This window comes from Limanda limanda, chromosome 2 (assembly GCF_963576545.1).
Source record: "Limanda limanda chromosome 2, fLimLim1.1, whole genome shotgun sequence".
Taxonomy (NCBI): domain Eukaryota; kingdom Metazoa; phylum Chordata; class Actinopteri; order Pleuronectiformes; family Pleuronectidae; genus Limanda; species Limanda limanda.
In genome coordinates this window covers 21,360,216-21,387,464 of record NC_083637.1, presented here as the reverse complement: position 1 = coordinate 21,387,464, position 27,249 = coordinate 21,360,216, and the positions used below count along the sequence as shown (strand labels likewise).

At 41.8% G+C, this 27,249-nt stretch overlaps 3 protein-coding genes across 5 annotated transcripts in view; all 3 read right to left on the bottom strand.

The window, feature by feature from the left end:
* pnpla6 (patatin-like phospholipase domain containing 6) overlaps positions 1–16,095 on the bottom strand; it is a 29,871-nt gene extending 13,776 nt beyond the window's left edge. For 2 of the 3 annotated variants that reach the window (XM_061086849.1, XM_061086863.1), the window contains exons 1-21: positions 16,034–16,095; positions 11,075–11,163; positions 9,535–9,588; positions 9,164–9,251; positions 8,991–9,073; positions 8,372–8,463; positions 8,135–8,275; positions 7,428–7,587; positions 6,935–7,015; positions 6,397–6,525; positions 6,206–6,286; positions 5,985–6,120; positions 5,618–5,692; positions 5,426–5,526; positions 4,324–4,503; positions 2,283–2,360; positions 1,643–1,848; positions 1,260–1,391; positions 967–1,090; positions 186–299; positions 21–96 (exon numbers count right to left, since the gene is read on the bottom strand). In XM_061086849.1, coding sequence (XP_060942832.1) covers positions 21–96; positions 186–299; positions 967–1,090; positions 1,260–1,391; positions 1,643–1,848; positions 2,283–2,360; positions 4,324–4,503; positions 5,426–5,526; positions 5,618–5,692; positions 5,985–6,120; positions 6,206–6,286; positions 6,397–6,525; positions 6,935–7,015; positions 7,428–7,587; positions 8,135–8,275; positions 8,372–8,463; positions 8,991–9,073; positions 9,164–9,251; positions 9,535–9,588; positions 11,075–11,122 — 2,179 coding nt within the window. In that variant the 5' untranslated portion in view covers positions 11,123–11,163; positions 16,034–16,095. Of the gene's footprint in view, positions 1–20; positions 97–185; positions 300–966; positions 1,091–1,259; positions 1,392–1,642; positions 1,849–2,282; positions 2,361–4,323; positions 4,504–5,201; positions 5,295–5,425; positions 5,527–5,617; positions 5,693–5,984; positions 6,121–6,205; positions 6,287–6,396; positions 6,526–6,934; positions 7,016–7,427; positions 7,588–8,134; positions 8,276–8,371; positions 8,464–8,990; positions 9,074–9,163; positions 9,252–9,534; positions 9,589–11,074; positions 11,164–16,033 lie in introns of all 3 variants that reach the window. The other variant, XM_061086857.1, reaches the window with a different exon arrangement.
* A 648-nt stretch (positions 16,096–16,743) lies between these two features.
* On the bottom strand, positions 16,744–20,120 carry atp5pd (ATP synthase peripheral stalk subunit d). The gene is made up of 6 exons (XM_061089272.1): positions 20,040–20,120; positions 18,884–19,014; positions 18,129–18,225; positions 17,635–17,706; positions 17,044–17,106; positions 16,744–16,928 (listed from the first exon to the last, which is right to left on the bottom strand). The coding sequence occupies exons 2-6, from the start codon at positions 19,003–19,005 to the stop codon at positions 16,797–16,799; spliced, it is 486 nt and encodes a 161-aa protein (XP_060945255.1). The 5' UTR covers positions 19,006–19,014; positions 20,040–20,120; the 3' UTR covers positions 16,744–16,796.
* A 2,301-nt stretch (positions 20,121–22,421) lies between these two features.
* On the bottom strand, positions 22,422–23,759 carry LOC132996149 (homeobox protein MSH-C-like). Its single transcript, XM_061066476.1, has 2 exons — positions 23,342–23,759; positions 22,422–22,834 (listed from the first exon to the last, which is right to left on the bottom strand). Exons 1-2 carry the CDS (start codon positions 23,757–23,759, stop codon positions 22,422–22,424), a joined length of 831 nt encoding a protein of 276 aa, XP_060922459.1.
* Positions 23,760–27,249: the final 3,490 nt, after the last annotated feature.

Genomic DNA, 27,249 nt, shown 5'->3' with positions numbered 1-27,249 from the left:
AAACTCAAATCTGTGCTCACCTGAGAACGGCCCGCGGCCCTGCTGCAGGTTCCCAAGGATCTTCTGGCCTAGTAAGTGGATCAACCTTGTCACAACCTACAATACAGACAACAAGCATCAGATTAATTTTATTAGTGCACAAAACCTCAACCAGGCGACAAGTTTACACTGATGAAGTCGCAAACCTGTGGATATCGTCTTTTGATGTTGTTCAGTGTTCCCTCCGGCAGCTTGACCAGCTCCGTGTCTCTCACAGCATGGACAGTGGTGGCTCTTGGCTGCTTGGTCAACGCCTCCACCTGAAGCATGAAGAAGAACCAAACAAGACACTGTTTATAAAAAAAAAAAATGATAGCAGAAAGATGATCGTGATCAATTTCACAATATCAAAGTTAATGAAATATAAAATAAATTATCAATTCAACCAATTTGGTATTAAAATGACACCTTAACAAATCTGTCCAAACCTCATATTGCATTATGATCATTGAGATACAAAAACTGCAGTAAAAGCCAATGATAATCAGAGGCAGAGGCCTGTGGTATGTGACACACACTGTTAAAATAAGACGTATGCTGCTTGCAGACATGCACTGAACTGTGGACATATTTTTTGTAATTTGGTAAATGATAATCAGCAGGAAAATGACAAGAGAGTTCCCTGCCAGTGGATCATATTTCTAGACGGATGCAAACTGAAAAAACAAAAAAGATTACAAACATCTAAGGATGAAAGAGTGGTGCCTCATAAAAGTCACAAACGATGATGTCAACTTAGAAAGACAACATGATTCAAGAGGATTTGATGATAAGAACCAACTCTGGTGTCTATGTGCTTCACACATCAATACATGATTTCCACAGCAGAATTGATTGTTGTTGTTAACACGTCTGACTCAGACCCACTTGCCGAGACATTATCTGGAGTTCATGTGAACTTGAGAGGTAAACAGGTTTGTTTCTCACCACTCCAATGAGGTCTCCTCTGCCGTATTCCCCAACGAGTTCTTTCTTGCCATTTGCTTTACGGATGACTGAACGCAGACGTCCGTTGAGAACGATGTAGGTGCAGTCTGATCGGTCGTCCTGTCTGTGAACACAGGCATCTCAGTAAATATTACATAATCATGGTCAATGATAAAAAAAAAATGTAAATAACAAATACTGTTATGTTGAGGTAAATATAGTTTGCGCAAACTAGCAAAATTAGTCCTCTTTTTTTTGTTTTTATAAATACAAAATGATCTTAAGTAGAGTACCTGTAGAGGGCTCTGCCGGCCTCCACAGCCATCCAGTCAATAGCAAAGTCCATCTGCCTCACAAAAGGAGACATGCGAATGGCGACTGTGTGGGCTGCACTCAGCACAACGCTGGGCTGTTCCCTCATGATCCTGCAGGGGGCAACACACAGAGCAGACACTTTGAACACTGGAGATGTAATACTTGCATTGTTAACCAGCAGATGTTTTAAGTTAGCAGAAAGACTTTGGATGAATGTGTATTTGCATTGTTGGAAATTAAATGGGACACCATTGCCTTAATGACAGCTTATATATATATGGTATTAAACTTGCTTATATGACTAATTATATATAAATATTTGTCATTCTTGTTTCTTGTATATTAAAGATGATCGTCTTACTCGTAGAAATCACATTTTGAAATTTTGAGGTAAGTGCAGTCTCTGATAGCCTTGATGGTGAAGATGAGGGGTTCTCCGGTGAGCACGGCCAGTTGGCCCACCATCTCCCCCGGGTGGGTCACAAACAAGCACACGGCCTCCTGCTTGTTGATCATCCGCTGGTAGACGTGCAGACAGCCTGACAGGACAAAGTGCAGACTCACGTCCTTGAGCAGCACAAAGGGGAAGAAGGAGAGAAAGCAAACACACAGGAGGATAAGAATATATAAAACACACGAAATATTGTAGGAATTAAGAAAATATTGACGGAGACCACGTAAATAGAAATAGTTTATGAATACTAGCTTTTTTTTTGGGAATGATACGTTATTTTCCTGTTGGAGTATGTAATGATCAAATGCCAGAGAGCAGTAACTGATTGTACTATTTAGATTGTCTGGCAGGGATTTTCAGGGGTGATTTAATGAGCCTATAATTAAATCAAAAAGCTTTGATCTGTTTCACAGTTTTATAGTCTGACAATGTTTAACCCTTTTTCATGAACTTCACTGAGTCTGAAGTTACTGCATCTGCCTTTGTAAAGCAGTATACAGCCAATAGAGGGCAGTATTCAAGGGGTCGTATGGGTCCTGTGTGTTACCTGGTCTCCCTGTCTGGCTAAGACAGCTCCAGCTTTTGCATGGTGCAGAGTCACTCTCCCATTCAACAAAGAAGGGTCCTGAGAAGACAGAGTTAAGAGTTAAGCGATCACAGGCTAAGTAGAGAAACAAAGTGAGGGAAAGGTTTTCGTGCTCCTTTGTTTGCACTATGCATGAAGACAGTTCTGCAACATATATTTCAACAAGCATGGTTTGATCTAGTTACGACATCAAGATGTTTTCTAACATGAAGCAATGTCTTCTAAGAGCACAAACCAAGGGTTTACGGCATGTTGCGTCAAATGCATGTATTACGTTGGATCCCACTTCACTTCATGTGTACCACAGAAGCATTTAATGAGTTTCATTTGTCACCACAATGGTATCAGGTAGAAATGAACTCAGGTTTGCCGTCATGCGTCTGGATTTTGAAGTATTATTGTGAGATTAATTAGCATGCATGTTCTATTATTGTCTTTCTCCTATATTACCGAACACATAGGTGTAACTCCTGTCTCATCCTGTGAGACACTGTGACGCGACTAGGGTTGGGTACTGAGAACCGCTTCCAATATGGCACCGGTTCCAATACAACCGGTACCTACCCGGACCGAAATGCAACGCAGATTTCGGTGCTTCATTTCAGTGCCTGAGCCAATTGAGGACTAAGGTCTTCGTTCCCCCCGCCTCCTCACACTTCCACTCCTTCCTTCACGGGAAGCGGCGCCTCCCGTTGGGCCCCCGCATGAGTCGGGCGTGGCTGTCGGTGGACAAACTCTTGTCTCCGCACTGCCAGCCCCAGCCGCGGAGATACGGGGTCTCCGAGTGATGGAAAAGCGACCCTCAGACTTCAATTGGCTCAGGCACCGAAGTCAGAGTCACGAGTCAGAGTGTGTGTGTTTTGTATTTGTTTTTATTTTTTTAAGTATAGTGTAAACTTGTGTTAACAGTTCATATATTATTCATAGTTTTAAGTTAAAAAGTGTTTTGTATTTATTTATATTTATAATCTACTTTAAACAGTTCATATATTTGGCAATAAAAAAAGCCTATCTTAAATGTCGTCAAGAGTCGTTTTGTGCACCTTTTTTTTATTTTTTTAAGTATCGGTTCAGGCACCATTTAGGCACCGGTATTGTTTTAAAAGTATCAGTTAAGCAACGGTATCGGAAAAAAAAAAAACGATACCCATCCCTAGACTCCCAGCATGCCTCTGTGAACTGGCAGTTTACAGTTGATAAAGGTTTACTGTTGATGAACTGTATTACAGATATATTCATATGTAGGTGTATTTTATTGTTGGTCTTTGTGTTAGTGTTTTGAACTGCGGGTTATTGTAGCATCACACATGTGAACTAACTCATAGCGGGTGTTGTGTTTTTAGTTCTAGATTCTATTTTCACTGCAGCCCTCTCCCCCTCATCATTTACACACTGAGTCCAGCTCCTGTAGAGAAGACCCGCTGTCTGACCTCCTTTCCACATCATAATCGCTTAACAGATGCTCCAGGGAGATTTGTGACAATGTGTTCATTCATGCAAAGAAAGAATAACGTGATGAGCCTGTTATTATTTCTTAATCCACGAGAATTTGGTCAGTACTGTTTTTACTGCAGTGTAACCGCACTAACACTGCACTAACTGCACGTTTTGACCCTGATTGAAAACATGATAATATGAAAAAAGGTATGATAAAAACATTTGTCACACTAGAATTCAATACAGTCAACACGAGTGATGGTTCAAAGCAACACTATCTAAACAGTCAGATATGGTATCTAACTGTTGGGCTCCATGTCCAATTGATTAAGTGGTTTTGTAAAAACAAAACTTAACGATCTCTCAACTCTGACTGTGGAGTCCCGTAAATGACTTTTATCGATATATCTTTGTCTGATGTAAACACTACTTTTGTTCTTTAAAACGCATGTTTTTTTTTTCTTTCATTTAAGACTTTGTGTCATATTATACACACTGTGTCAGTTGACACCACTACAAAAGAATAGAAAACGCAGTTTGAGAGAAAAAAAATAATTTAACAAACCTCAATCTTCATGAGCTTGAGGATCTCTTTCTGAGCTTCCTCAAACAGAGCACCACTGGATCGACTGGTTGATGGTGTGAAAATACTGTCCACTCCGGGATCTTCTTCTGGATACAAGTAGATCCCTGAGGGAACTTCATCTACTGTCACCCTCCTCTCCCGCTGTTCCTGGGACACAGACTGCAACAACATACATTTGTATATATAAGAAAACAGTGTAAAGTGTAAAGTGACAAATTGGCATGATGAGACAATCAACTAAGAATTGTTGCCGTCAGTCTCACAAAGGGTGGAACAATGCAAATATTTTTTACATCACACAGAGGAGAGCAAAAATTATTTAACAGATAATCACTGATAGTCCACAAGACAAGAAAAGAGGACACATATTTTTACATATTTAAGGTACTTTATATACTGGATTACTTTGTTGTTGCTCAGGCTCTGTGGAAAACATTTAATCTATGTTGCAATTGCTGTGACTGCTGCAATTATCACATTGATGTAAAGCTGCTTTCAGATATGCACTGGACTCTGCAGTCCCTCCGTATTTTCTTCACAGGAGGTGCATGTGAAAGCAACTGTCCGACTGAGGCACTCTAGTATGTCTGTAGAAATTCAGGAGAACTTAAGGAGAGAACACAGCAGGGAATCTCCCTGTGGATTCACTGCAAGCGAGTGTGTGTGTGTGTGTCTGCTGGGGGGGGGGGGGGTTGTTAAACACAAATACAAAAAAAACATATAAGAAAACAAATATCTCCGGGTGAAAACACGGTGACACACACATAAAGACGCAGACGAAGATGTCAAGAGAGTTTGTCTGTGCGGTCAAGAAGATCATGTGATCTTGGCAGCGGAATTAAAACGTCACTTCCTACCTCTGTCTGCTCCACCCGGCTGCTCCATGTCTCGCCTAAATTATGCAAAGGATTTGTTGCTGTTTTGGACGCGTCTTTGCAGAGAACCTCCTGCTGTGTTGTGCATTTGGGAAAGGTAGACTCTGGGTAAACTCCCTAGTCAATTCTCTGCATTTTACCGAAGGTGATGTCTGAAAATGGCTTAAGGGAATCAATAAAGTCGACCTCATCTCCAGATTACTGACCCGAGTAAAGGTGGGAGGAGTGTTGCCATCCTCTGCAGAGACTGAGATCCGTCCCCTTTCGTACGCCATGTCAAAGTCTGACCTCAGACCTTTCTGCATACCTGCACAGACAACATTCAGCTAGCATTCTTTAATCATAATTGGTAAAGCTAAATAGCATCTAGGGAACTTAACAGGAGAGAAAACCCTCACCAGCGATGTCCACAGGCATGGAGATGGTCCTGCTAAGAGTTGGCACAGTTGCTCCATCCTTCCCCGGTTCTCCTCCTGTAAATGATTGAAATATGAGGAATTTAGCAAGCAACAAACTTAGAACTAACTCTTAGGAAAATAATAATAATTATTAGAATTACTTTATTTTATAGCACTTATCTAAACAAGGTTACAAAGTGCTTCAGAAAAATCCAAGGCAATAAATGAATGAACTAAAATAAAAAGTTTTCAAGTCATTTTCATTTTAGGTGCCAAATCATAACATAATAGGTCAAGACCATAACATTTATAGACTCACACAACAGTGAAGTCAGAATTAATTAGGTGGCATTTCATTTGTCCTGACCTGCAGCGTCTCCTCTAATGGCAGCTTCTCTCTGCTCCTCAGTCACTGTCAGGCTGCCAAAGCGCCTGCCATGGCGGATGGGACTGGTGCGAGTTGGGTGGGGTGACGGAGGTGGCAGACGTGAGGGATGCATTTCCTATAAAATGAGTGCAAGCGGTGAGTAGTGTGATACGTGTGAGGAACATAGTTTGTTAACGAAAAACACATTACACACAGCTTACATGGCTGAAGAGCTCATTGGTGAGTCCCAGATAGTTGTGCAGTGCTAGGACTGTTACTCTTTGGAGACGAACCATGATAATCTGAACAGACGCAACAGAAGAAAAGTTATATTTCATTTAAAATTAAGCTTAATGTCTTTCATCAGTTCAGATAGATAGAAACAGAAACAGATAAAACACACACAACTCACCTGTACTACGCGCACGAGGCTCTCAGGGTACTTCTCAAATATAGCGAGGAAGGCCTCTACAGGTAAACGGAGAACAGTGGAAACCTCTGCGACCCGTGCTGACACCGTTTTGTAAGGCTTCTGGTGGCCCTGCACACAAACATACCACACATTTGATATTTCCTAAAGATTTAAAATATATTTTCTAGGTCCATTTAGACTTTAAGAACCCAGAATGTGTTTGTTTTTTATGGACAAAATCTGAATTTTTCCTTATTCATTCAACATTACACACTCCTCATTTTACACTGAATCACTTCAATCTAACTAAATCATATTAATTTATGACTCATGTTGTGTATGCCAGTAGAGGAGGTTTGGTGAGTCAGCTGGTGAATGACATGAGTAACAATGAATTTGTGACTGGAGGTAATGGGGCCCAGCATCCACACCTCATTTCTCAAGGTGTTTGAATATTATACAGTGTATATGGGCTGTCTGTGCACACAGGGTAGAAGCAGCATCCTCGTCTGTGTAGAGAAAAGTGCGTGTAACGTACTGTGATGACATCCAGGATGCTGAGGAGGCTGTGGACGCTGTCTCCTGGGAAAACCTCCTTCACCACACTCTCTTTGCCATCCTACAGGACAGAGATAAGCAGCATTGCACATATCAAGCAAAATAAACTGTCTTGTGGTCAGATGTTTTTCTTAGAACTTTAGCAGCTACAATCATCTTTACAGATAAAGTTTGAACTGAAATTTCTGTGAGAACAAACATCCTCTGTGAGACTTGTTTGAGTCTCAGTAAAACGTCAAAGTCTCAATGAAACTGGCTGTACCAAACGTCATTATGAGAGCACCCATGTCCCCTGCTTCCCTAATGAGATTATCTGAGTCAGATGTTAATAGATGCTAATGAGTAGGTAAAGCCTGAATTCCCACAGTAAAACCTGTTTGTAGATTTGTGAGATTAGTTAGTTTAGTATGTGTGTAATAACACATACTAGACCACATAATCCTAAAATATAAGAACAAGTGTTAAATGCATACCGTTCCAGTAAGGCACAATTCTAGTTTTCCGTCCTGCACCACGTAGATGCTGCTGTCAGGCTGGCCTGGCCTGAAGACGTACTCCCCTTGTTGGAACTGCAGGAACACCATGTGTTTACACAGCTCCAGGAAGAGGGGCTTCTCAAAGTGACCCAGCACACTGCAGTAAAGGTCAACAGAGGAGAGGTTATGGTGGTTAGGTGAACACACAATAGCTCTGTACACACTTGGTTGGTCAGCACTGCACAGCTAACCTCTATGGGTTTCAATCATCAATAATCAAAAGATGAGTGTATAGGTACAGCTTCTCAGAGGGAGCTCTTTCACATCAATAATCAATGTACGGACATATTTGGGCCTTTTGAGTACTGCTCTTTACACTATAAATACAATGTGAATGAATTGTATATATATTTCCAGTCTTATCGACCACTAAGTGCTTTAAAGTACAATTCGTATTCACACGCTCATTCATACAGCCTTTTATTATCACACTGCTCATACAATGTCGGCACAGCTGTTGGGGGAAATTTATGGGATCAGTATATTGCACAAGGACACTTCAGAATACAGATTGGAAGAGTCAGCGATCGAACCACCAACCATCTGGACCCTCTCCACCTCTTTTGTTTCACTTGCCCCAAAGGATGTAGGCTATTGTAAATGATACCACAAATACACAAACATCAGACAGAGAATGAACCTACCGGACATTTTTGAGCATGTAGAGCACCTCGGAAGGGAGGTGGGAGTTGGCCACATCAAATTCTGTGAGGTCCGCCTCCAGCACTGAGGGAGGGGGCTCCTTAGCCTGAAGGATGGGCACCTCCTTCTTAAAGCGCAGGATCCTGCACAAGTGAGAGTCACAGAGACAGAATGATATGAGGACAAGGGACAGAGTGCTCACAACTCATTATGGTTAGAGAAGGAGAATTTCGATTTACTTTTTGGCAATATTGAGCATCTTCTGCTTCTTCTTGAGGCGTGGCCGAGAGGAGGAGGATGTACCCACCAGGGAAGAGGTAGACTGGGAGACCTGTTGTGAAACATACTGGTTTGAATAATTACTCCAATGGTGTAATTGTAGCATTACATACTATCTTGGAAAAGTAGATACATACATACATGACACATGACTAGGGATGGGTAACGTTTTTTTTTTTTTCTGATACCGGTTCCTAACCTATACTTTTAAAACGATACCGGTGCCTAAATGGTGCCTGACGACATTTATGATAGGCTGTTTTTATTGCCAAATATATGAACTGTTTAAGGTAGATTATAACCGACTCATGCTGGTGCCCGACGGGAGGCGCCCCTTCCCGTGAAGGAAGGAGTGGAAGTGTAAGGAGGCGGGAGGAACGAAGACCTCAGTCTTCAATTGGCTCAGGCACCGAAATTAAGCACCGAAATCTGCGTCATTTGGGTCCAGGTAGGTACCGGTTGTATTGGAACCGGTTCTCGGTACCCATCCCTACACATGATTCACTGTGAGTCAGACCCAGCCCATTATTACTCTCAGCATACTGGCTATTGGGTTCCTGTCTATAAACAAACACTCACTTTACGCAACATCTTTCGTCCATAGAACATGACTTTGTCCCTCTTGCGGAAGCGGTATTTTGGAGCCTCCTGAGCTTCTCGATCTGTGAATGAATATAAATATGACAATGATTTATGAATATCATTTTATTTTCCAAGCACATGTTGAAAAATGCATCTTAGCAGTAACTGACTCCGAAGCTGGATCCTCCGCAGGATGAAGAAGATGAGGATGGCGATGAGAACGATGGCGATGCCTGCACCAATCACCATCCCCATCATCTGATGAGAAAAGAAGAAAGAAGGAGGGGAGCCGATGAGTGTACAGGGTCAAAGGCTGAATAAAAAACTAAATGTAATGGCCTGTACTGGCTGTAGAACTATACGTATTGAATGCTTAAATTCAGTATTATGCCTGCCTGCTTTTACTCTGTGAACAAGATGTATATTTTAACTTAGATTGTGAAACATTTGGTGGTGACAACATTTCCTGCTAGAATGACTTAACAGCAGCAGAATGAAACTGAAAAGACGTTTTCTCAACGAAGGCTCATTGCACACTCACCATGCTCGTCTGTAGTTCCTCCTCCACCAATGGCTCGATGTCGTTAAACCCGACCTAATGCAACAGAGAAATAAAGAGAGCTTTTTAATCTGAGCAACTATTTCACAACTCCTGCAGCTAGCATAGTAAGTGCTTCAAAGCTTACTCCATGGCTGCGACCTCATACAGTATATCCAAACTGAAATGCTGTGTAAGGCTGGGCCTGAAGGCTTCAATTTCACTGGAGTGTAATGGAATGTGGGAATAAGGGCTTTGCCCTGGAGGCATGACTGTAACGCTATCAGTGCCCGCGAGGCAAGAAGAGAAAGAAATAAAGATATAGTACATTTTCTGACCTTCCCCACATTCATGCCCTTACATTTGTCATCCAACTATGTGTCTCAGGCTTTGATTTGCAATTTCTTCCAGATTAGAAAGAGTATAACACATAGAGTCAGCATTCCAGATGCTGCTTTTCAGCAGCTGAAAAGCTGAAAAGGCAAAAAATGTCTCACTCGAATGAGTGTTTGCTGCGGGGGGCAAGTTCATTTTTCTGCAACAGATCCTAAGAATGAAGATGATACTGAAAAGAATTCATTCTTAATGTTTGCACAAGGCAAACTCTGCCTGAAAAAAAAAGAGACGATGCTCTGGCAAAAAAAACATCATGCTAGTCTGGTCTGGAGTTCAGCAGAAAGGCCACACAAGCCAAACAGCTCCCTTGACTTCTAACTTAAGCTGTTGAGACAGTTGGACTTTGTGTAGAGTATGCAGCTATGCACCGAAGAAAGAAAGAAAGAAAGAAAGAAAGAAAGAAAGAAAGAAAGAAAGAAAGAAAGAAAGAAAGAAAGAAAGAGGACACACATGTTCAAGATCAGGGAGTACATAGTTACACAGCAGATTAGGGGAAACCAACACTGTCCTTGCAGGGATTGTAAAGATCCTGTGGTCTGATAAGCTTGTTTGTTTTACTGTGTGTGTGTGTGTGTGTGTGTGTGTGTGTGTGTGTGTGTGTGTGTGTGTGTGTGTGTGTGATCTTCACAACCCATAGAGCCATCAGACGCAGTATTGTCAGAGCAGGAGTAATAGGTTTTCAGTGTTCTGGCTGAGCAGCCAATGGGATTGCATGTCTGTTATCAGAGGTTATTGATTTGCGTGTGAGTAGCTGAGGGTTATTTGGCAGTAAAACGCCTAAGATGGACACTGGGGGTATTGACAATGGAACTGACAGATGGTGAGTGCAGGCAGCATGTGTGCGCACAGAAATAAGTGTGCAAAAGTCTGCAAAATTAAAAAGACAAAACAATCAGAACTACACTCTGCATGCCAAAAAAATATTTCACATGCTGCTAATCATATGAGGACATTGTCATGTAGGCGATTATAGGTTGTATCACATCAGAAAAACATTTTTTAGACGATCATATCTATTTAAAGTGTCTCCTTCACAGTTATGAGTCATGAACACACATGCAAATAACCATTTACTGTACTTGTTGTATACTTAGGTGTTCCTCGTGTGTTTTACCATGATGCAAATAGAAACAGAGAACAAACCAACCTCGGGGGTGTGGCCTTGGACCTCTTGTTCTGAGGTACTCTGTCCCATTGTGAACCCGTTTCTTCATAGGGATGGTCCATCAACGGCCACTGGAAACACACACAGAAATGCACACTCATCAGGGAAAGCACAGATATAAATAAATAATATAATCAATGTTGGCTCTCAGGATCCCTGTATAGCACATGTTTATTTAAATACATTACAGGCAGTTTAAATGTATTACAACATCTGTGCTTCACCTACTATAACAACTAAAGACGTCAGCTGTTCAAAGAGCGTCTTACAGGTGAAAACCCTCTGAAGTTCACTCATGCACAAACACAAAAGGTATAGAAATCTTTTTTCTTGACTTTTCATCTACATCTGCTGAAAGAGGTCCCCTTCCTTGGGAACCCAACATTATTTAACACTGTCTCACAATGTCAGTTTGTTTGAGGCTGCTGCCCAACATCTGCAGGGCCTCACCTTAAGGAAGACGGTTTGAAAGTCCCTGACTAATGTTTTTGCATTGTTTACTGTCTTCTTGCAGCAGCCCTTAATCTCTCCTTCAACTCTAACTGATGAGTGATGAAAAGAATCAGATGAATCAGATCACTTTTACGCATGCTGCTGCAGCACACTGCCAGAAAGGAATTAAACGGTTTTCACAGTAAATAATAGAAAAATGGTATCCACCCTTTCAACAGTTGTTATAAACATGTTTGAACACCACACTGAAAAACTCATGGTAAATACTGTCCATCTGCCAAACCTAGCTCGAATAGCCAAGACACACCATGAAGTGTGGCTTACTTTTTATATCAATAAAAACCAAAGACAGACCTACACTGCAGACATGTTTCAGTCTCCTAGAGGGATTACGTCTGTGTTGATGTATTTCGTTTTTTTAAGATTGCACAAGAAAACTTAAGTCAAAGTTAATTTTGACTTCAATGAATGATGTAGATACTCTCATATACAAGACTCCTATATTTTATATCCAATTATATCATCGCTAGTAGTCTCAGCGTCTTCTTACTCATTTCTATTTATTTAATGTATGCATGGAGACACTGCATACCCTAATACAACACAGGAGAGAATAATAAGAATTAGAAAGATAAGAAATTATTTCAGTGTCTGTATGAGCACATTTCACCAATTCCATGATAATACTTTTTTCATCTCTTCTGCCAAGGCAACTGGTCCAGGCTTTTGCATCCATCCCAAAAACAACAGATAAACCCCATCCAGATGGTCACCCCTTCCCCTCTTTTATCCATCCCTCTCTGTTAACCTCCCTGTGGGATGATCTTGTTCCCACAGATTGGTGACGCTTCAACTGGGGATTAAGACAATTTAAGGAAACCCAATGTGATGAAAAGCTTTCAGACAGAAGATTTTAAGTCGCTGACCGTGTCAGTTCATATTTGTTTGTTATTATGTGTAATAACAACTAAACAAATACGTCCCTGCAACTAAACAAATACTACTAAATAGTGTAACTTTTAACCTATTTAACAATCATATGATCATGTCAATTTTACTGGGAGCAGCCCAGTAAAACCAGAATCTTCTGATGCTGCACGGCCACCAAACTACTGCACTAAAACAGTTACTCCTAAAGTTCATCCAGGCCGGCTGCATACCACCTCCCTGCCCACATCTGCCTGTGCACACTGATTCAGCTGACACAGGCGTGTGAGCTGCAGCCAGGACACCAAGCACCATTCACTGTCTATAGTCAGATAAACAGCTATGCTAGGTTAGCTCGCTTTGACAACTCTAGCAGAGGGAGGCTGGAGGGAAAACAAGCTGCTTGACAACATGGACTGTGTTTGCTGGGGGGAATACAAAGTACTTCCTCTTCACAAGCAAAGAGCTGTATGAACAACTAAATATCTCATGGCTGATATAATTTCACAAATATTAGTGAAAAGTCTTTGGATGGACTATAAACTGTTCTGTTTCCTGGAAACATGAATGTACAAATATCAACATTGACAAATACAAAGATTGATGGCCTCATTTAAGAATTAATACACTCTTATTAATATTCTTTAATAGAAATCTACATATTACACAAATATGTTTATTATTATAATTATTAGTATTATTACTACACTATAATTGTCATGATCGGACTGGACTGTAACTAGAGCTGAAATTATTTGGTTGTTAATTAATTTAAACAAAATTGACTCAAAGCTTATTTAATTTGACAGATATCTTGTTCAATTCTCTATCATTTATTCAATAAATGATCAAAATAAATTAAAAACTGTGTCAATTACAACTTTAAAGAGCCCTTAGTGAAGTCATTAAATATCAAATGTCTTGTTTTACCTGAATTTAACCTGAAGAGATCCAGTTTACAGATATGAAACAGAGATGCAGCAAATTAGCTTGTACAAGAAGCTGGAACCTGAGAGTGTTTGATGATAACAATATTTATGCACGATGAATAACTAAAATTCATGATTAATGATCGAAATACTCCTAAATTATTTATCTGTTGTTTAATCAATCTACTGATTGTTTTGGCAGAAATAACAAACATCCACTACATTTGGGCCGACCATGTTGACCTCTACAATGATTCAGTAATATTGTCCTGACCGTATTTTAAAGTAACAACACAAACCGACATCAGCTGCATCTTTGGTCTTATGTATTTCCTGCTTAATGTCAGTGAGAGGGAGGGAGTGGCTGAGCTGCTGCATGGATGAAATTCAATCAGTGAGAGCCAGAGGATGGAGTGTCATGTTACATGACGTAACACTAATGGACCCATTGTCTTGGGACCATAATGTAGCAAAAGAAAATCTTTGGCATTGTTTTAGCCTATGTTATCTTTATTTACAAGATTTTAATTCACTTAATGATGTGCCTAGTAAAACTATATAATGTGAATATTATTTGACAAATGAGCCAGCCGTCATTTGTGAGTCATTTTTCTCTTCCTGTTCAGATATTGATCCTCTCTTGTGGATTTGCGGATGTAACCGTTATTATTGCCCCTGGTGCTGTACCACATCTCTGTAGTCTGTCTCCTGTGCAGCAGCCTCTGTGACAAAACTTGCATTATTCCAGACAAGAAAGTTGACCAATTAGTCAATCAATCAATCAATCAAATGTTATTTGTATATAGCCCATATTCCCAAATCACAATTTGTCTCAAAGGGCTGAACAAGGTGTGAGATCCTTTGTCCTTAACACTCAACGAGTGAGGAAAAACAACCAAAAGAAAACCTATCAACCGGGGTAAAACGTAGAAACCTCAGAGAGAGCCACATGGGAGGGATCCCTCTCCTGCAGGACGGGCCGAGGTGCAAGAGAGGCCGCATGTAACTGAACACATCAACAGAAGAGGGGATTTATCTAATTGATTAGAAGAAACCGTTTGTAACATAATGGAACAGTGTGTCAGCGATTAAAGCATTTATACATAACAAAATTTCTGATAGAGTAGAAGGGAGCAGCAATGACAAATTAATTGAAGAGTTATTGTCAGTAATGGTAGAGTATACGAGTGGGTGTACTGTATGTAGAGCAGTCTTGTTGTAATCTTAGTCCACGATCGCCTGCCACCACCATAAAACATCATCAGGATCCACCACGACAATCAGGAGCCACCATCATGTGTCAAAACGTGTCGCCACAAGTTGCCTCAGATCATCTCTCTCGGCCTCGTGTGTGGTAATAGCACTTTTAAGAACAGCCCTGGCCTGCCCGTCCCTCTGGAGATGAGTCAGTAGCCAACGTCCAGCCTTGGAGCAGTGCCTCCCTCGGTGCAGGCCTGCTCCCATTGTTCTCTACTTACAATCAAGCCAGTGTTGACTCCACTGTCCAGGGGCAGACCTGGCCTGACTCCTAACACAGACATGTCTGTTTTCACCTGACACAATGCACACTCCAGTCCGTTGGGGTTACTGGGCAAAACAAATTTGCGTGAATCACAGGCTGTAAATAACGATACAGTTCTATATAAAGGGTTTGAATATATATCGAGATTGGTTGTGGGATGTTTGACCGTCATATTTATACTGCTTTAAAATATGACTACAGAGAAACAGCCACAAGACAGTGACCTTTGACCGCTGAATTCAAGCCATACAATTGGGTTTCACTTCTCACAGGCTTTTTACAGAATCAGCTCTTGAGGTTTGAGTAAATCGACTTTCAAATGAAGAAATCAAAATGTAACATTATAAGCCCTGAAGGAATCAGCAGCAGGGCACAGGAATCAGCTCAGGTTTCGCTCCAGCCAAAATAGTTTCCCATGTTTTGCAGCCAGAGGTGTTGCCTTACTGACTTCTCCTGGATCCCCTGACAGGTTGTTTATGTTGTCTATAGAGCGACAAAAAACATACACAACTTGGAACGAAACCCTGTGAATGAATTCCACCGGAAGGAGTTTGGAAGCAGAGGTGAACTGTTAGCTAACAGCAACATCAAACATTGACAATATGGGTGGTTGACCAACATAAACACAGTTGTTTAGACTCAGGGCGATGTGAAACCCTACACTCACAGGAATATGAAAGGTTTCTGGTGATATGAATATGAGTTATTGGGTTAGACCGTGAAACATCTTTCCACCATTCAGGAAAGAGGCTCACTATCTCATCCATACCCGGCTAACGCTGCCGCTGGTGTTAGCTAGCTGCCGAGGCGGTGAATGGCGGTTTCCCGTGTTGACCCTCGTGCATACGGGAGCGAAAACAACAACACAACATCGGAAATGTCCCGACAAACGACGGCTTCTGCTGAGGTCTTGTTTTCTGAGTTTGACCTCCGCAGAAGCACTGAGCTCCTCTAGGGTTATTGACACACACATACGGAGCGGACCGCTGCTGCTTCCAACGCCGCTGTAACCCCGAGCCCCGCGGGGGAAGCCTACGTGCAGCTCCGGGCCCGGGAGCCACGACACACAACACCGGGATCATGAGGGTGGATTTATAGAAAGACGTTTACCTGAGCTGATGGACTCGTCAATCGTCAGCGACTGTCAAATAACATACAACGGAATTCATCTGTCAGGGAGATCCTCCTGCCTTTTCTTTCCACCGGAATTTAAACCAATCAGCGCCCGAGACGCTGCTGGCCTGGGCCAATCAGAACAGCAGGTCCGGCGACGGGACTCGATATCCCGCCCACTTCATGTAAATAGTCGATGGGGAAGTGGGGGGGCAGTAGAGACGTGATTGGGTAAGAGAATTGATTGACATGATGTGGAAGCCTGTACACGCCGGAGGATAAACATTTCGCATGTGAACCATAAACAGTCTATGATGTGAACGTGTGATTGATATTTTATCATGAATTACACAAGATCATTACTTCAACTCCATTATTCTGCATCTCTGTGCTCGTCTGTATCTTTAAACTGCTGCTAATTTAATCAGGAAGGACCTAGTGAATGACCACAGTAACACATCTGTATCAGGTTCCAATGTTTACAGATCATAAGCAGGACGACTAGATAATAATTAAAGGGAGTAAAACTGGAGAAATATGAAGTTATTTTAAAAGTTCAGGATTACCCTCCAAAGTTTACCCTTCAAATAAAACTACTGCAACACTGCCCGCTTGTGGGCACTACGTACAATATCAGACACTCTATTACTTGGATGCACACAATCTGTTCCCTTTATTTATTTATAAAATAATGAAGTCATCACACATTCCGCTTTAAAATACATAAACTTTATTGTCAGGTGAGGGCCCAGTCATGGGATTACAGGTCGGTAATGGGCTTGTGGGGCCAGTAGGGATATTTGACCTTGTCCAACTTGGTCTCGGGGAAGGTGTCATTGAGGTCTGCAATGGTCATCTGATCGAAGGGGATCATGTTCTTAAACTTGTTCAACTGAAAACAAAGGTAAAAGAACAAGATGAGATTCAAAGACCAGCGTATTCTTCAATGAAAATTTCGTTAAAGTCTCAATGAACTAATTTAGCAACTAATGCTTTTACAATCTCACCTCTTGCTCATACTGAGTGATACGGGCCTTCGATCCCTCCACGTAGGCGGAGGCACTTTTGCCCTGTTAGAGAAAAGTGATATAGTTAGGAAGGAAAAACAACGACAGCAGCAGTTCATATCACTACAGTATGTTTTTTTGAGTAGTATAATTTATCTATAGTCTCTATTTAGTGTATTATGAATGTATTTTAGTGTTGGGTACATTTTTTTTTTTTGAAGTAGAGCTCAATAGATATGCAACAACCTAAATAAATAAATATTCAAAATCTACAAATGCATATATTGTTTGTACTGTAAAAACTTTCTATATCTGCAAACAAACTGAAATCAGCCGGGCTCTTCAGAGAATTTATGAACATTTACAGTGCTGCAGTTTTGGATTTCTATTTATTGTCTTGGTCTGCATAAATACACTTTTTTGGAAAGAACAATTGTATAGCTAAACCCGATAGTATATCTAAAGTATTTCGTATTCTGATACAAAACATACATATAATTCGACTGCCACGTTGTTTGACAATTCATTTTATTCTCATTGGTTAAATTTAAATTCAGGATATTAATAGATCTGTTTGAGGTCATCACTTACAGACTCAGCCTCCTGTGCGTTGATGGTGCTCGTCTGTGTGTCAACAGGCTCTGGGATCAGAAGGGCACTGAACTGCGAGTAAGGAAAAAAAACACGAGTTACCACTGACAGCCAAACCCGTGAAATATCTACAGAATAAGATATATATCTGTGTCTTGTAGATTGATACCAGACGACGTTACTAGCAATAACAACCTCAATGTGGTTAAAAAGTTATATCCTGAGTTCTGATATGACAAGGATTTTCGGTTAGGATCTGTCACATTCAGATGTCTACAATGAACTCCATGAGGTTCCATTATATTTACTGTGGACTTGTCTTGGACTGAGGAATGTTATTCCATTATTGAGAAAAGTCTGAGAGCAACCGCTTGCCAGCTCAAGAATATGCCAACACTCATCTAAGTAAAAGTTGCTATGTCATGTCGGAAGTGGGCTTCTGAACCAATGCCTGTCTGGCTATTTTCACAATGTTCTGATAATGTTGAGCTCACCTTCTTCTCAAACTCATCAACCATCCCGGCTTGGGCCACAGCGCCCTTGTAGAAACTCCAGTCAATGACTGTAGCAGTCTCAGGTAGGGAAGTTAGTCTGATATAGGGAGAGAAAATGGAGTTAATAAATCTGAGTAAATGTGTTCATAAGTTGATATGATGGCCAAAAAAAAGAAAAAAAGGGGGACAGACTGAAGGGAGGCTTTATAGCAAGAGATAAGTCTGTGTAGGAAATAATATTCAAGGGCAGGCCCTAATTACCCTATTCAGTTTGCTGATAGTATTGGTCTTATACAAGACATAAAAGAGGCGGGGAAAATACTGACAGGCAGCCTACATTATCCGTGTCTGCAGATTTTAGTGTCTGCAGGTTGGGCACCTCAATTTGGTCAAAGTACTTCCTAGAAATGTTCAAGCAAACCTAACAAAATTAAAAGCCGAAAAAAGCTATGATGTGGAAATACAAAAGAATAACATCTGAACTCAAGTTCTCATGTGCAGATGGTGTTGTGATTCCCTAACATTATCTTGCAAAGCCTCTCAGGCAGGTGAGCAACAGTAACTAGCTCGGAAGCCCTCTTCTCCGCCATACTTTCATCAGGCTTTATATAAAACGTTTTAGAAGAATGTCATCTTACTTACCAGAAAGACCATATTAATAAATTACTGGTATAAAACTGCACAACTGAAAGTAAATCAACATATTGCTAAAAGATGGATTTCTTCATTAAATAAAGATGGTGTGTATAACTAACTTGGCAGCGATGGCATCACTGCGTGTCTTCAGTGCATTGAACATGCCCCTCTGGTTGGGTGGCACCCGCTCGGCAAAAGCCACCCAGTCAAGGGCCTTGAGGGCAACACGACGACCTGCCATCCTAACTGTCTGCAAGGAAAGGCAGAAGAAAATTGTGTTTAGTCCATAAATTAAACCCCCAAATAAATAAAAACATTGAGGTTACATTCGGCTGAAAAGTAGACGATACATATATTGCCAGGTTACACACATGCATGCACAGGGTTTAGAATTTAGAAAAGACCTCTAGGCTCAAGGTCCACTTGACTCAATTATTTGAACCCTAATCTCCAGAAAGGGGATTTATTGACTGCTTCATTAAACTGCATTCATGTTAACTGGGAGGATGAAATCATGAACCTAAATCACAATGCATGTTGCCACTTCTGCATTTCATTGACCATATGTGTATGTGAAACAGGTTTAATAATGGTGATTGTTTTGTATGTGCATGTTGTTAATACTGTGGTGTAATGTGCAGAGAAACAATATTTAAATGCACACAACCAAGAGAATGCTCTTAATTTATAGTAAGTACACGATTGTATTTTGTAAAACACTGAGGCCTAAAGTTCACCTTGTTAGTTGGTACAGTTCGAGAAAGACAAACACGTCCACGTCCAGTTTAATCCACTCCGAGTTGTTATTGTTTAATGTAGTAACTCACTCAACTTGTAATGAATGACTTTAGGACTTGGGTCGTGATATGACAGTTTATATAGTGCCTTAAAGCTAACATTGAAACAGCGCAGGCGCTTCGTCACACTAAGAGCTAAAACGACGGTCCGACAGCAGTGGTTAAATCCTGGTTAACAACAATGAGAGGATAAAACATCGTAATGAAGCTTATTTGTCTCAAAGTAACCAATGACGCAGGGTCCTTGACATTTTGTTCCACTCAGGACCTCGGCAAAGCCTGCTAACGGCGGCTAGCTCCGTTAGCTTGCTAGCCAAGGTCAGAGAAATCTCTCTGCAAGTCGTGACGCCGAGTGAACAGATAGGTCACCTTTCTACCTGGTTCACATGTCTAAATGAGCAGGGCTAACAGATCCTGATCTCAGCTGCTCCCAGCGAACATCCTTTCATTCAACAAACCGCTGTGTTAGCGCACTCACCTCGCTGCACCAAGTGATGTCTGACAGAACGGAACACCGGAAGTGCCTTTTCTTCGTCCGCACCGGGAGCAGCAGTGAGTCCCGCCACTGCCCTCTGCAGGACAGAAAGAGAACCTACAACGAGCTGCGCTGACATTACACACTAAACCACGTGGTTCGTCTAATCTTCTACTTTATATCTGCTCGGCGTGTCTCACTATAGGTCTGTATCTGACTGCTTTGTTAGGAAATAATTATGTAAATGTCTACAGAAAATTAACAATTAATCCTGTTTGGGTGGTTACGTTTAAAAAGGGATTTCCCTTACGGTTTGCTTTAATTGGGTAAATGAAATGAAAGTGATAAGGATGCAGTCGCTTTAAAATTGTCCAAATTTAATCCAATAATAGATTATATATGTGTTAAAACTTATATTCAACCTAACACACAAATAGAAGGGGTCAACACAATCATGTATAGACTGTTATTTAAAAACAATCGAATACATCTTTAAAGATCGCCCGTGCCATCAACAATTATTTCGCCCAGATTTATTGAGCTGTTGATTTGTGGTCGTCAAAAGTTATTTGTGAGACGGTATTCAGCCCCTTGCGTTTTGGCATTATCTACTTTAAATATAGCCTGGGTACGCAGCCATAAGTGGCCTGTCATAGTTGAAATAAGACGATTGATTTTGAATTGTATTAACTGGACAGTAAGTAGCCGTGCACGTGTGTGTGCTCTAGTTTTTTGTTTTACAACCTTTGTGTTTTTTTCACTTTAAAAACACATGTTTGCGTTTGTTTCAAGACACTGTGTATTACATTACATTAACTGGATTACATTTTCAGTTACGGTGTTGAAATGTAGGAAAATGTGTGCTGTGTGCAGGAGGACATGCAGAATCTGCCTGTTTCCTGAAATGTCCTTAAAATGTCTGACTGAAATCTACTTTTCAACTAAAATCATCCAAGTACTTAAGAAATTGTATATTAATCCCGTGTATAAACGACCACTTATTATTGGAAAAACTTACACAATCAGTGGGCCATTTCGTAATCAGTTAATTACAACAGCCAAGTAAAAGCAGGTCAGACCCAGAGGTTTTTGGCAACATAGGTTGAGTTTTGTGGCATGCTTATCAAGGAAATATAATTTTATTTGGCAAACTAAATACATAAAAACAAACAAGAGAACAATGGTCTGCATATTACAATTATCTAGCTTTAGGTATACATGCCAGTTTTTTTATTGTTTATATTCTCCACTTTTTTAGTGGTAAAAGTAATCTATGTTTCTTGGAGAAGTAGTTTGTCTAAACATCCATGCAATTGTCTGCAGGTTACAATTATCTAGCCTAAAGTAGTTTATTTATGCCAGTTTTTATTGTTTATATTCTCAACTTTTCAAAAGTAATCTAGGTCATATTTCGTGGAGAAGTACGTTCTACAAACTTCCAGACTCCTTTCCATAGGCTTAAAAAAAGATTAGTTTATTATTCATATATGAAAAACAGAGAAACTTTCAGACCTTGTATAATGTTTATTTTCTAAGATCAGTCTTTACAAGTAACTGAACATTTATATAGAATGATGTATGTACACAGTACAGATACAAAGATATTCAATAAATACCACTTTTCCTGCCGCTCTTGAAGCGAGGCTGCAGGGATTTATGAACACTACACATGTTTATTTACATTTACAGCAACATTCCCCAAAGAACATCTATGATCTCTCCCGTAAAGGCCTCGTTGAGGGTAAAAAAAATATCTAATACATGTCTTTTTTTCTAAAATATAATTTTGCTCCAAGTTTATAAAATAGCCCTGTGTAGAAACTGTGACAGGAACCACTGGTAATACAGACATTTAAACAGCAACTGTGCGTGGACAGAAACCAGTCAGTGCTGAATGAGCAGGGACAACTTCAAGTGGTACACTGGTCTTAAGGCACTGACACCATTTAAGTACTTTTGAGCAGAATACTGCCTCCATGTTTGATCACACTTTCAATATCCACCTTCACAAACTGCTGGACTGAAGGGACTGGGATGAGACGTTTAAGGCATGGCGTTTAAAAACCTGACATTTACAATTGGAATATTGCCTGAACGGCCTGTGGATCCTCAAGCCACAGCACTTGACACAAAATGCGCAGAGCAAGTGAACGCACTCAGTTCGATTACGCACACACTTGTTGTATATGTCAAAACGTGCGCACGATTGTAATCGTCTTCAAGGCTGCATGTTAGAAATGTTTTCTTTAAACTCCAAATATAAAATATAAATTCCCAACGTGTTAAGGACACACCATCCTCATGCGCGTATTGCAACCAGAAACTTGTTTTTCCTATTAAAACCAAACACACACACACACTCACGCACGCACACACAAAGGATAACTAAGACAAATAGTACATCCCATAAGTGACGGGTCCACTGAAGAGTCCTGGGACCGGCAGACTGGGCCTGTGGAAGGCGTTGGACGGGCCCCACGCTGGAGAGCCCATGTGCGCACCGATGGGGAACGGCAGCGCGAAGGCGGGCAGCACGGGCTTGGAGGCCAGTTTGTACTTTTCCAGCTCGGCCTCCTGCAGTCTCTTGGCCTTGGCCCGCCTGTTCTGGAACCAGATTTTCACCTGAGTCTCCGTCAGGTTGAGCGAGTTGGAGAACTCGGCTCGCTCGGCGATGGAGAGGTACTGTTTCTGGCGAAACTTGCGCTCCAGCGCCAGCAGCTGAGAGGTAGTGAAAGGTGTCCGAGGTTTCCTGTTGTTTTTGTGTTTCCTTAAAGTACACGGAGGTGGACTCGTGCTGCCTGTAACAGGGGAAATACAGAGAAAATAAGAGGTCAGACTCAATTTAAACTTGGTAATGAGCCTTAAAGATAAGACGTGAACACAAACACGACTCAGTAACAATAAATAGGCGTAACTGTTTTTAATCTCCTACTATATATTTGCTTTGCCAGTGCGTAAAACGCTATCATCCTCACATTCTTTTAATATTTTCTTTCATTAATTATTAGTAGAATAAAAATATAAACTAGGTAAAAAAATGCCTGACAAAAAAACAACAGTGCTGCATCCAAATATTCTCTTAACGCACAGAGTGGCACAACTCTCTATAAAATATACATGTATATTTTTTGAGATATTAACACTAACGTTACCGTGACAACGGGGAAATTATAGTTGTGTGTTCACACAGCATCAAAACATGTTGCTACTCTCGCAGCCTCTGACAGTAAACATGACGGATGGACGCTGTGCGCCCTGGCTCGGGAGCTCAGTGCACTCCGGCCCCAGCGGAGGGACGGACTTACGAGGAGGTGTAGAGAAGGAGGACGGCTGGTACCAAGTGCTCTGCTCCTTCTCACAGAACTGCGGGCTGTCCTCGCTGGAGCTGCTCGAAACTCCCTGCGAGCTCTCCGCGGACACTTTGCTCTCCGCGTAAAAAGTCCTTGGAGAGAACTGTCCCGCCGCGGGCTTGGGGAGCCCCAGCGCGGAGGAGTCTGAGGGGGGATAAGAGGTCCGACAGGTGGGCTTCTTGGAAATCAGAGACTCGACGCTGAACGGGAGGCTGCTCCGCGGCTGCTTGTATCCTTTCTCCGTGGTCATGTCTTTGGGCTGCGGCTCCTCTCCCTCGGTGTCCGTCTCCTCTTTGGGATGGAGCTGCTTGGCGTCCTGGGACGGCGGCGACCCCTGCGCAGGATTCATCGCTGAGCGAGGGGAAGCGGCCATGCACGTCCTTGTGGCCCGGTCAGGAGGGAGGTGGGGTCCTGAGGTGTCACAGGGTCCGGTGGGTGTGCGTCTCTGCGCGCTGTCAGCCGGGCCCGGTGGCTTTAACGCGCCGGACCGGGTCGGCTATAACCCGCCGGGGGCCGTCCTCCATCCCCGCTCCCACCAATCAGCGCGTCGGGTTGGCCCCGTGACGTCGGCCAGCGCGGTTTTGATTGGCCTGCTGCCTTCGAAGGGAACATCAAGAGGCCTTTGAAAGGAAGGAGAAGTTAATCATACAGACCCCATGCGGCGCGGGGCTATTGATGCCCCTCACAAAGTAGCTTAGACCAATTTTAGCGCAATTAACCAGTGGGGAGGATTCTCTTGACCATTTACATCCATTAGCTGGCCCCTCCGTCCTTAAGCTACTATTGGCTGAATTATTCACCTACTGTAAAAACCTGCAGGAATTAAAGAGTCCCGACAAAAATCAAAGTGAAACCTTTATCAAAGGCGACAGGGAAGAACGCTTATATATGATGAAGTAAAAAAATAAAGTGGGAATCACATTGCCAAAATTTAAAAAAAAAACAGTCCGCATGAGTCGAATAATTGATCTGAAGAACGAATGAAACAAGAAAACGTGCGCAGGCAGGATAGAAATTGATTAGGTATGACTGTTGGTCACACAGCATTACTGCAATTTAAGGCCTGTCAGAGGCTCTTCTCCCTCACAATGGCCTCGGTTGAGAAGCAACAGGCGTTTTCTCTTTCTCCAGGTCATACTATTTAATAAGCCAGACAAGTTGTGTTTTGCGAGGCGCCAGGCTCGGCGGGATCAAAAAGGAAGATACCTCGGGGAGAAAAAGGCAACGGTTAACTCCACTTAACCAATTGTCCTCCGAATATTTCATAGTCCACTGCATGGAGCTGCATGTGAGGGAGCTGCTGACAGTTAACTGTTTCATGTCTGCAGGCTGAAACACAGCAGTCACTCTGACTCCTCCTGACATGTTTTTATTAAAAGGACAACATCCACAGAGATGATTAAAAAAAAAGCTAAAACAGCATCATGGAGTCAAAGGAGGGAAACAGGTTTATGTCTGGAAATAATTCAGGTGAGGAGAATTTATCTCATAGAAATAGAATCATGTTGTTTTTATCGTTATTGTTCTCAGGAATTTAACTTAATGACTACAAGTTACTTTTCAAGACAATAACCGTTGACTGATTGTCATAATTAACAACTTGTAAAATTTGTCTGTTACAGTTTAAAAGTCTCAGATTATAAATTTCATTTGAGTAAAACAAATGCAAAAGTGCATTTCTAATCAAATTATAGTCAGAGTTTAAAAATAAAACTAAATCTTCTGAAAGGCTCCATTCACATTATCATATTTGTTAGACTACATTCTGGATAATCTGAACATAAATTAATAACCTAAGCATAAACCATTGCAGACGCTTAAGCTGAATTTATATACCATTGGATATATTTTAATAATAAATAATCATATTTTATCAGATGATCATATGTGTTTTGTAAAAACAAAGTCTACCACAAACATCATCTAATGTTCATCAGTCCGAGAACCAAACATCTCCACTTTGATGCCACTAAATTACTTTATTAGCCCCCCCCCCTCATGCTTAATTGCGTCATTGGGTGAAACAATGAATAATTAACCTGTTAGACAAGGAACCACAAGTAATTGCTCAGGTTTAACAGCCCTTTCCAGCAGCATCTTACAACCAAGCACCCAAATTACTTCATTCAGCAGCTGTTTCATAACAAAAACATCAAATTGTTCGACTGACTTGAAACTTTTGTTTATTGTGATCAGTGACGGTTGGCTTCTTGACAGCTCTCAGGTGCAGAGAACAGTTTACATCTCATCCAGTACCAGGCAAAACGTTTGGCTGATGATTCAGCTTGACTGAATCCTGATGTGGAGCCCGCTCCTTCATTTCCTATCCGACAAAGCCGGCCCTCACGCAGCGGGGGCCTCTCGTCACCCAGCTGGTTTGGGTTTAAATCCCAGTGATCGTGTACCCCTTCCCTCTATCTCATCTCCATAGTGTTGTGCAAAAGAAAGGGGTGGGGGGGTGAGAGTCAGCCCTGTGGAGTGCACTGACTCATGGACATTCATCCGATACAGGTACACGCACAGATAAATCTACACAAGTACAGTTACCTCTCCTCCCCTGGTGTTTGGGCCAGTGTATTTAGCTTCGGGCCCCCTCACCCCTACCCCAAAAGACATTTCTGTAACAGCATGCAGGCGAGTGAACTGTGTCAGAAGGTGTTAGTGAGTTTGAAAGCAGATCTGGCCTTCAAGGTCAGTGCGAGCGAGCTGGGAAGTACATTCCCCTCCGCTGGCACCAGAAAGGAAAACTTTCTCCCATGCATGTGCAGGGGGCCAATACTCTCATGCGTCGATGAAACCACTTAGACAGTTCGTAAAGTGCAAGAGCCAAGTGGCACCACAAGCTACCAGAGATGACCATTCCATGCTTTCTCATTAAGATGGTTCTTCTGTCCCGTTTGTTCCCCACAGGTCCGAGGAGGATCCGGTCCATCTCTGAGCGAGTCGAGTCTCTGTGCTCTTCAGGTGCGACGGCTGATGGATTCGGACTTTGTGGGAGTCCAGGGGTGAGCCGGTGTCCGCCTTCCATCAACAGCGTGGGAATTGCCCGCTGTAGCGAGGCCCTCTGACAAACAAACACATCATTGGGGGGGAAGCGAGCGCGCTGTGGAACCCAATCCCTGTGAGATGTGTCGACAGCGGCACAAAGACCTGTGGCAATAGGCCTCAGTGAGATGGACACTTTGCTGACATGACATGAGCCCGGAGAAGGTTGGGACAAGTGTAGTATTCTCAGTAACATCCCCACATGTCGCTCCCACTTTGCTCTCCCTGAAATCAGCAGAGAGAGGCTCCAAAGTTCTGGTTAAGTTGCTGAAGATTTTTTAGAAGCAGTCAAATTTCCATCTTAATGCTTTTTATTTAAATGTTCTGCTTCTGTCCACACCTCTAGTCGTTCACCTTTCCTCCCATAAGGTGGCTGGCACCCTCCGTCTAACAGCAGTTTAAATAGAAGCTCTTTGGGTCGCTGCAGTGCTGTGGAAAAATATCTTTGACCTTTCATTTGACTTAACAAGTTGATCCAATCCACATCAGACTGGCTTCAATCCTGCACTTAAATGCTGGTTTGACATTTTCTGCCAAAGCCACTTCCTCTTGTGGCATCAGAGTGCTCAGTGTTGGAACGCCGGGTAATGAGGGAAATATTCCTGCCACGCTGAAGCGAATTGCCTTCATCATGGCTTTGGATCGTGTAAAAAAGCAATCAGAGGACGGAGTGTCCTGCGGCCTCACAGCTGCTGTTTTTTTTAAAAACTCAAACCTAAACACAACAAGAGTTTATTTAATTTGTCAGCGGCGGTTGAATTTGCATTTCAGACTGAAATCAATGATTGCTTATGGCCACGTAAATAAAAGAGAGTATC